General features: G+C 41.1%; 1 protein-coding gene across 12 annotated transcripts in view; it reads left to right on the plus strand.

Annotated features, from left to right (window-relative positions):
* The window catches only part of FNBP1 (formin binding protein 1), a 152,205-nt gene that overhangs the window by 36,662 nt on the left and 104,829 nt on the right, over positions 1 to 10,714 (plus strand). For all 12 annotated transcript variants that reach the window (XM_028497589.2, XM_028497587.2, XM_007103744.4 and 9 more), the window contains exon 2: positions 10,227 to 10,342. In XM_028497589.2, coding sequence (XP_028353390.1) covers positions 10,227 to 10,342 — 116 coding nt within the window. The remainder of the gene's footprint in view (positions 1 to 10,226; positions 10,343 to 10,714) is intronic.

Here is a 10,714-nt window from a genome sequence, read left to right on the forward strand (position 1 = left end):
GGACTGGGGCACGACCCCGTGTCCCCTGCATCGGCAGGCGGATTCCCAACCACTGCGCCACAGGGGAAGCCCGAACCAGTTCATATTTAGACAACCTTCAATGTTCCAAACTGATGATCAGAAACCAGGAAATGAATGAGGAGATTCCGTGCCAGGTCGAAGCCAGGCAGTAACGATTCTGGGTGTTTGTGTTACAGATGTTTATCTTACAGTCATGAGTTGACTAAGCAAAGCCCCTCTTGTGTGCTGTCACAATGAGACAGAGCGTTTTTTCTTATAAAGAGCAAGATTTTGTTCTCTGACTAGTTTCTATCTTCAATTAGCATTGATTCAGCCCACTCCTTACAAGCTAGACCCAGCTTTCTGAACCTAGTTTTTATAGCTTCATCATCCTTTTCTTTCTTTCTTTCTTTCTTTCTTCCTTCCTTTCTTTCTTTGAAGTACAGTTGATTTACAATGTTGTTTCAGGTGTACAGCAAAGTGAATCAGTTGTACATGTACATATATCCACTCTTTTTTAGATTCTTTTCCCATATACATCATTATGGAGTACTGAGTAGAGTTCCCTGTGCTGTACAGTAGGTCCTTGTTGTTTATCTACTTTATATACAGTAGTGTGTATCTGTTAATCCAAAACTCCCTAATTTATCCCTCCCCTCTGACCCCATCATCCTTAATTCTTTGCCTCCTCTGCTTAAGATATATGATAATGCCTATCTGGAAAAATACTGTTAAAAATATCATTTACAAAGTTAGTGGGTTTGTTTGTTTGTTTTTAATGAAAGAAAGTAAGCGCTCTTTGAAATGTTTTTTCCTTGAAAATCTTATCCTTTGCAGTCTCTTTCACTCAATCTGTTTGGGGCAGTTACAGATGTTTGTTTGTTGCTTTTACTGTATCCAAAGGAACAGAGATGGGGGTGGAAAGTGACTAAGGTGTTCTAAGAACATTGAAATAGGCCGGAAGCTCATTGTGGCTTCTTTTTTTTTTTTTTTTTTTTTTAATTTTACTTTACTGATTTTTGGCTGCGTTGGGTCTTCGTTGCTGTGCGCAGGCTTTCTCTAGTTGCAGCAAGTGGGGGCTACTCTTTTTTTTTTTTTTTTTTTTGTGGTACGCGGGCCTCTCACTGTTGTGGCCTCTCCCGCTGCGGAGCACAGGCTCCAGACGCACAGGGGGCTACTCTTCATTGCAGTGTGTGGGCTTCTCATTGCGGTGGCTTCTCCTGTTGCGGAGCACGGGCTCTAGGCACGTGGGCTTCAGTAGTTGTGGCTCACGGGCTCTAGAGCGAAGGCTCAGTAGTTGTGACACGTGGGCTTAGTTGCTCCGCGGCATATGGGATCTTCCTGGACCGGGGCTCAAACCCATGTCCCCTGTATTGGCAGGCAGATTCTTAACCACTGCGCCACCATGGAAGTCCCCATTGTGGCTTCTTAAACGAATACGTTCCATAGCAATTTCTCCTCCAAATCTCATCTGCTTGGACTCTGGTAGAGTCAAAATTCTGGTGCTTTTTCTCCATGTTATAGTTGTTACCTTCTCTTTTCACTTCAGGATGCAATGTAAAATCGCATCACATTTGGCTGAGGGCACCCCACATTCATTAGCCCCAAGTCTTCTGCTTTCTGGGGCCTCTCATTTGTTGTACATCCAACATTAGCCTCTTTATTGCCCTTTTTACACAATATAATTATCGTTAGAAAAATTCCAAAATGCAGCTTTTCATGTTCTGTGCGCCTTTCCACATTCTTCATGTCGCTAACTTCATCCATATGCTGTTGCCTCAAACTTCAGCTAAAGTTTTTTTTTTTTTGACTCATACATGTATTTTCATCTTGTGTTTGTTTATGTTCTTACCTCTCATGTTTCCAATGCAATGGCTGCAAAGAACCATGAACATGGACTAATTCTTTAGTATTTTCATTTTCACAACAGAAAGAGTGTTCGATGGTGACTCGTTACAGCAAATATACCTAAATTTGTATACCTATTTTTATGACATGTTGTAGACTTGCTTTTTAAAGAGCTTCTGAGTTCAGGGAAACCTTTCATTTTGTGTGCATTCCCTTCCTAATTAAAATCCATTGTACTAAGTTGACTGTCCAGCCATGACCCTATGATATCAGAGCCCCTATTTTGTCAATTATGTCACAGGCTCTTGCTTGAGTAGGCATTTTCAACCCAAGGAGCACACCACACTAATTCTTGCTAGTTGTGGTGCGCGGACTCCAGAGTGTGCGGGCTCAGTAGTTGCGGCACGAGGGCTTAGTTGCCCCGCGGCATGTGGGATCTTGGTTCCCCGACCAGGGATCGGACCATGGCCCCTGCATCGGAAGGTGGATTCTTAACCACTGGACCACCAGAGAGGTCCCTTGTTTATAAAGTTTTATAAAACTTTTTTTGTTCCTGTAGATGCAGCCACTTGACTATTCAGACTCAAATGGATTTTTTAAAACATTTTTAAAAATTGATTTATTTGGTTGCACCGGGTCTTAGTTGCAGCACAGGGGCTCCTTAGTTGTGGCATGCGAACTCTTAGTTGCGGCATGCATATGGGATTCTCGTTCCCTATCCAGGGATTGAACCTGAGGCCCCTGCATTGGGAGTGTGGAGTCTTATCCACTGACTGCACCACCAGGGAAGTCCCTAAAAACACTTTAAATGGAGGTTTTGTTACATTTACTGAGGATAAATCTATGCCTTCTGACACTCTTATTTTTTAATTTTTATTTTATATTGAAGTATAGTTGATTAACAATGTTGTGTTAGTTTCAGGTGTACAGCAAAGCGATTCAGTTATACATACACCTGTATCTATTCTTTTTCAAATTCCTCCCGACACTCTTCCCTCAAAGAGAAGAGGAAGCCAACACCAGTAATTGCATTCCAAGTGATTCTGTTGAAATGGAGCCATTTAAGGTCTGCCGCTTTATAAAGTGCCCAAGTCCTTAGGAAAGTGGATTTTTACAGAATTAGAGTATCCTAACATGGTGGTTTGATAGCACAGATGGAAGTCCCCCAGTGATATGGCGGGGATAATTCCCTTCCCTGAGTAACTTGCTGCAGTGGGACGGATTTAAGTGGAGGAGAGCTACTCTCAGTATACCCTTCCTCTGAATCTGAGCCATTTACACAGAGGTAACTTTAGCAACTTAGTTTCTTACTAGATAGGCTTTTTCCAGGGATTTTGAATGTGTCTGTTTAGCATACTTTATTTATCTATTTATTTGGTTGTGCTGGGTCTTAGTTGCAGCAGGTGGGCTCCTTAGTTGTGGCAGGTGGGCTCCTTAGTTGTGGCATGCATGGGGGATCTAGTTCCCTGACCAGGGATCAAACCCAGGCCCCCTGCATTGGGAGCGCAGAGTATTAATCACTGCGCCACCAGTCCCTGACCAGGGATAAAACCCAGGCCCCCTGCATTGGGAGCGCAGAGTATTAATCACTGCGCCACCAGGGAAGTCCCTAGAATACTTTTTGATTACAGGAAGTATCGTGTTAAAAATTGACCTACACTTTGGAGAAAACTTTCTTGTGGCTGATTTGGTCTCCTCATCTTAAAGTAAATAGCTTTTGTGCATGTAGTTCCTGTGTTAGTTCTTTTGCATCATTTGAAAAAAAAAATCAGATTTCAGAAGTCTTCCTAAATAACCAAGAATAATCATTGTATGCTGACCTACAGAGACCAGTCTCAACCCTGACTGACAGGTTTATATTGTAGGTATATAGGAAGGCAAAATTTCTTTGTATTCAGCTTCATGATTTTAAAAAAAAATAAATTTATTTATTTTTTTATTTTGGCTTCATTGGGTCTTCGTTGCTGCGCGTGGGCTTTCTCTAGTTGCGGTGAGCGGAGGCTACTCTTCATTGCAGTGCAAGGGCTTCTCTTTGCGGTGGCTTCTCTTGTTGCTGAGCACGGGCTCTCAGTAGTTGTGGCACGTGGGCTCAGTAGTTGCGGTGCACGGGCTTAGTTGCTCCGTGGCATGTGGGATCTTCCTGGACAGGGATCTAACCGGTGTCCCCTGCACTGGCAGGCAGATTCTTAACCACTGTGCCACCAGGGAAGTCCCAGCTTCATGATTTTTTAGAAACTGATGAAGATATAATGAGCCAAACAAATGCCAGAGTCCATGCTTATTTCGGTTCAATCTTCAGTGTATAAAGGGGCTTAATCACAGTCTAGGACAGAAAACCACACCTGAAAAATAATTGTAAAATACAGCAATTGTATGCTGATTAATACAATTGCAACTTTCCTCATTTGTCTCTTCAGCTTACTCAGCGCCTTATAGCTGAAAGCTCCTGGCAGGAGCCTTTGGTTGGTTGGAATTCAGGGAGCAATGAGAATTCAAGAGGAGGTTCTGGGGGAGGGTGGAGATTCTGGAAAGGTACCTGTCAGGTTGTAACCAGCTACTTGGACACATCCATTTGCAGTCCTTTTGGCAATTTTGGAGTTACTTGTTGAGTGTATATATAGTATGCTCTTATAAATTAAACATTTTCCATTAGGTCATAACATTATCTTTCTTCATCTTTGGCAATATGAAGCTTTCAAGTAGAAATTTTAGAGTATGTGTCATATGACAGTGGTTCCTAAAGTGTGGTCCCTGGACCACTGGAGGTTCCAGAAACCCTCTCATGGAGTCCATGAGGTCAAAACTATTTTCATAATGAGAGTAAGACATTGTCTTTTTCACTGTGTTGGCATTTGTACTGATGGTGCAAAAGCAGTGGTGGGGAAGATGGCTGGTGCCTTAGCAGGAATCAGGGTGGTGGCTCCAAACTGTAGTAGAAGTTACTGAATTCTTCACCATTAGTTGTTTAAAAAAAAAATCAGTTTTATTTTTAAATGTCCTTGATGAAACAGTAAAGATTATTAATTTTATTAAATCTCAACCTTTGAATATACATCATACATCTTTTTAATAGTGTGTGTGACAAGACAGACAGGAAGTATGCTTAAACCAGAATACTTAAGTGATTGTTTTGAGCTGGTCTAGCTGCTTTTATCATAGGACACTGTTTTTACTTCAAAGAACGATCGACAGACAAACTCTTGGGCATTTGGCAGACATTTTCTCAAAAATGAATGAAGTAAGCCTGTCACCTCAAGGAAACAACTGACAACATTTGTTGCCAATGATAAAATTCCAGCTTTTAAGTGGAAATTAGAACTTTGGAAAATGTGTACATGGCACTGTGAGCTTGACAGTTTCCAAACATTTAAAGACTCATCAGATAAGATATGTAGTGAAATAAACATGGAATTTTAAAATATTTTATACTGAAATGTGTCAACACTTGGAAGATCTGCATATATCAGTGAAATAATATTTTCCAAATGACCAATGCATAATGCAGTCATGCGTAGGTAAAAGATCCATTCAAAGTGCAAGATAGACTAGTGCATTTTATTGTAACCAGTATGAAAAATTCATTGCATTGGTTTCAGATTTCACATTGCAGCTAACCTTTAAGAAACTACTATTTGTTGAGTTTGGGTGTAGTGTCAAATAAGAACATCTGCAATTACCTAGAAAAGGCATTGAAATACTCCTCCATTTTCTAACTACATATCTGTGTGAAGTTGTATTTTTTGATGTACTTCCACCAAAGTAAAGACTCATAACAGACTAAATGTAAAAGAATATGAGAATCCAGCTGTCTTCTATTAAACCAGACATTAAAGAGATTTACAGAAATGTAAAACAGTGCCATTCTTCTCATTTTTTTTTTTTTAACATTTTTATTTTATTTTTTTTTGCGGTACGCGGGCCTCTCACTGTTGTGGCCTCTCGCATTGCGGAGCACAGGCTCCAGACGCGCAGGCTCAGCGTCCATGGCTCATAGGCCCAGCCGCTCTGCGGCATGTGGGATCTTCCCGGACCGCGGCACGAACCCGTGTCCCCTGCATTGGCAGGCGGACTCTCAACCACTGCGCCACCAGGGAAGCCCCTTCTCATTTTTTTTTTGTTTTGGAAAGTAAAGTTCCTAAAAATAAACAAAAAATTAAAAAAAAAATGCTAGTTACATTAATATATAATGGATTTATTGTATTGTCTTTTTAAATGAATTGATAGGTATTTTTAAAATCTTTTAGTTTTTAATTTCTGATAGAGTAAATATTGATAGCTATAAACCATGTAAACAAAAGCTCTTTGGGGTCCTCAACGATATTTTAAAATATTTATTTATTTATTTATTTATGGCTGCGTTGGGTCTTCGTTGCTGTGCTCGGTCTTTAGTTGCAGCGAGTGAGGGCTACTCTTTGTTGTGCTGCGCGGGCTTCTCATTGTGGTGGCTTCTCTTGTTGAGGAGCACAGGCTCTAGGCACGCGGGCTTCAGTAGTTGTGGCACGCGGGCTCAGTAGTTGTGGCACGTGGGCTCTAGAGCACAGGCTCAGTAGTTGTGGCACACGGGCTTAGTTGCTCCGCGGCATGTGGGATCTTCCCGGACCAGGGCCTGTGTCCCCTGCATTGGCAGGCGAATTCTTAACCACTGCGCCACCAGGGAAGCCCTCCTCAACGATTTTTAAGAGGGCAAAGGAGGGCTTCCCTGGTGGCGCAGTGGTTATGAGATAATACAGGTAAAGTGTTTAGAAAAATATCTGATCTGCGGTTAACAGTCAATAAATATCAGCTCATCATCATGTAAAAATATTATTGACTATTCTCTCCACATAAGAGAAGTTATACTTCTAGCCAGTTTTTCTAAGGAAAACTGTAATGACCATGTTACAATGAATTCAGCAGCACTTATAAATGAATTAATAATTCATTATTGGGCTTCCCTGGTGGTGCAGTGGTTGGGAGTCCGCCTGCCGATGCGGGGGACGCGGATTTGTGCCCCGGTCCGGGAGGATCCCACATGCCGCGGAGCGGCTGGGCCCGTGAGCCACGGCCGCTGCGCCTGCGCGTCCGGAGCCTGTGCTCCGCAGCAGGAGAGGCCACAGCAGTGAGAAGCCCGCGAACCGCAAAAAAAAAAAAAAACAAAAACCACCGCTTAAAATATTTGCTTACAAAAGAGTCTTTTTAAGATTTGGAGTTTTTTTTTTCCATTAAGTTTTCCACATTTTAGTCAAGAATGTAAGTGGGTTGATTAGTTTTTCATCTGTTTTGAATTTTCTCGTAGCTGCTGTCAAGAAAGTCCATGTTGTGGCCATCCATGTGACAGCAGCAGTAGAGTCTGGCATCATTGGAGATGTTTTAATGTAGCATAAAAAAGAACTATGCTATATTCACAAGCAAGTACTAGTTTATTTGTTACTGAGTCAGGTTTTTTATTATTAAGATCTTCTATCTCACTTGGACCCTGTTATTTTAGTAAGTGCTTTATTATAGCTTGCAGAATGTTCTTGAATACAGATAACTTTATTGAAAACATATTGTTTGTTTGAGGCCTGTAATTTTTAAGGTGGACTCAATTCAAATGTAGATTTTTTTTAAAAGTGTTTTGATCTCAAAACCTGTTGCTTTATATTATACATATGAGTGCTAAAAAGAATTGCAAAGTAATATAATAAGGAAAAATATGAACTTAGGTTGTTAGCAGGACAAGGGTGAAATCTAAGAGCAGACTATCTTAGTAAGTCTTCAAGGAAACATCTGTAAACATCTGTAGATTTTTAAAACATCTATAAACATCTATAACTGCTAAAAATAGTAAGGCTCTGGAGATAGGAAATTATACAGAGAGAGGGCTCTCAAATGGAGGGAGGTGTGTGAAAAGGAATTTTAAATAAATAAGGTCAATATGAAACTATATTAACAAAGGGTTACCGATTAGCCGAGAGCTTTAAAGAAGCCTTGCTCTAAATAACTAGGAATGATTGTAATCATTACTTGAACTGTTTGTATATTTGCTCTCTCAAGTAGTTTAAAGAGATCTACAGTCTTGTTTACACTATAAATTTGCCTGACAACCCTTGACCTTATAGGTAACATAAATAAATAACATTCTTGAGCAGTGTTTCTTGAAATGAAATCTCAGAGTTTGTGGAATATGTTATTGAGGACCAAGAATCAATGAAAATCTTAAATGGTCTCTGATTTTTTATGATAATATTAGGAATTATTAGGTATAAAGGTAAACATTGTACAGTGATTACTTTCAATTAGAAAATATTCTTGTAAAAGAAAGCCTGAATTTCTTAAGTTGAGGTTTCTCAAACTGTTCTGTGGGCCGGGGCCAGGAGTAAGGTTGAGGTAATTATTTTTCTTCAGAAGAGCGTTTCTCTTGTGCACCTTGCAGGATCTTAGTTCCCCGACCAGGGATGAAACCCACGCACCCTGCAGTGGAAGCGCAGAGTCCTAAGCAGTGGACCGCCAGGGAATTCCCAGGGTTTCTCAAGTTTGAGAAAAAAATGTCTTGACTCTGCCACCCTCCTGCTCTAAGTCAAGTATATGGAACGTTTTCTCATGTTACAGTTTGCACTGCTTTGAGTGGAAAATAGAAGCAAAGCACAATGATAGATTTAAAATTGAAGACGCTGGATCTGAAAAATAAGCTGAAGGACAATGCCGAATGTATATTGTAAGATTGCACACGCCTGGGATAGGGTTACATGGTGGCTTTGTGTTTTTGTACTTGACTTGGCGCTTTTCCATTTTACATGTTCCTCACGACCGATTTCTCAAATTAGGCAGGGATTCTGTCTTCATCTTGTAGGTGGATGGCTAAAACCTTGGGATGTTCCATAGCCTTTCTCTGCGAAGTCCCAGAGCTGGGGCTAGAACCTCATCCTCTATTACTGTTACCTCTCATGAGCAGACTTTCACCTTTGCAAATTCTCTCTTCCCCAATGTTGTGCTAACACCCTCTTCACCTTCGTAGGTCTTTCTGGGCTCTCCTCCCTGGGCTTGGCCCTCTTTATGAATTCAGTGCAGAGCTGCAGCCGACTCTGGGGTTCTGATCCTTGGCTATTGTTCCGGGTCTACCAGCTCCCTGACCTCTGTCCTTGAGCCCTGAATTCATCTGTGTTTCCAACTCTCTTCTGGACATGTCAGTCCCTGACTCCACATGTCACTTCACCCCAAACTGCTGCCCCTCCGCCTGTGTACTCACAGGAAGCAGAACCAAGGAGTCGCCCTAGAATCCTCCCCTCTCCTGCATATCCCTTCCAGCCTCCCCATCCAGTCAGTCGCTAAGACTAGCTGATTCTTTTTTCATGGTCTATAAAATCCTCCACTCTGCTCCCAGTTTCTCTGCTTTGGACTATTGAACAGTCCCCTGACATCCAGCTCCTGGTGATGCTAAACATATCTCTGGTGTGCCACTCCCTTTGCGAGCCCTTCAGTGGCTCACTTGTGCCCACCAGAGAGTCTAGACACCATAACTCGGCATTCAAGGCCCTGGGTGATCAGGCCGGGACCCTCTAGTTCCATCACCCACCGCCACTCATTCCCTTGTGCCCTACCCCCACCTTGAGCTCCAGCAGGACCAGTCCCCCTGATTTCTGGGCCTCTCGCTGCCTTTGCATTAGGGGTGGCTGGAATACCTACCTGCTCTCTTCCAGACTAGGAATCTTGAGGCAGACTGTACATCGTGGCTATAATTCTCTTCTTTTTTGTTCCCCAGCCCCAAGCACCATTCCTGGCAAATAGTGTAGGCTTGATTCATGGTTGAATGTTGGAATGAAGTCCTCATGAGTCATTTGTTTGAAGAAAGCAGTATTTTGTAACTCTTCTCCCTGCCATTTCCTTGCCCCAAATTTCAGTGAGCTTATCCTGAATGCTAACTCAGAGATAACAGTTAAGGTAACTGAGTTGACACGGGAGTGTGTTTCTTCTCTCAGTTTTTGGTATCTGCAGAAGACACTTTGCTTTGCACTAGGACATTAAATACATCCAAACACCATGTTTCTAACAGGAATAGGGGACGTGGTGCTAATAGTGTAACTGAGTTGACACGGGAGTGTGTTTCTTCTCTCAGTTTTTGGTATCTGCAGAAGACACTTTGCTTTGCACTAGGACATTAAATACATCCAAACACCATGTTTCTAACAGGAATAGGGGACGTGAACAGAGGGGTCAGAGTTCAATATCTCAGGCAGTTTTCAAACCAAATTTGGTAATGTTGATTTAAAATTTGCTCAGTGAAAAAGCACCCAAGTACAATCATGGAAAATGTTAGAACTGCTTTCTACGTACTGATTTATTGTTGAGAGAATTGTTCACTGAAGTTACGTTAATCACAGAGAAAGATTACAAGCTCTCCCTTTGTTTTTTATTAACAGGATCAATTTGACAACTTAGAAAAACACACACAGTGGGGAATTGATATTCTTGAGAAATACATCAAATTTGTAAAGGAAAGGACAGAGATTGAACTCAGCTATGCAAAGCAACTCAGGTAAGTTGATATTGAGAAAGGTTGTTTGTTAACTGCAGAATGGATGTAAAGATAATTTATATCCTCATTTTATACTATAAATGTATAATCCTTTAAATATTTATTTTCCCCTTTCATGTAAGCTTATGTTTCAGTAGAAGCAATTGTTTTTTTTAATATTGAAAATTATTTTTTAGAGGACAGTAAACACAAAAACCAAGTTATTGCTTTTAGGCTCTGTTTCTTTTTCTTTTAATTTTTAAATTTAATTTTATTTATTTTTTATACAGCAGGTTCTTATTAGTCATCAATTTTTTTTTTTTTTTTTTTTTGCGGTATTTTTTTTGTGGTATGCGGGCCTCCCTCTGTTGTGGCCTCTCCCCTCGTGGGGCG

Source organism: Physeter macrocephalus, chromosome 13, assembly GCF_002837175.3.
Source record: "Physeter macrocephalus isolate SW-GA chromosome 13, ASM283717v5, whole genome shotgun sequence".
In the NCBI taxonomy this organism is placed as follows: domain Eukaryota; kingdom Metazoa; phylum Chordata; class Mammalia; order Artiodactyla; family Physeteridae; genus Physeter; species Physeter macrocephalus.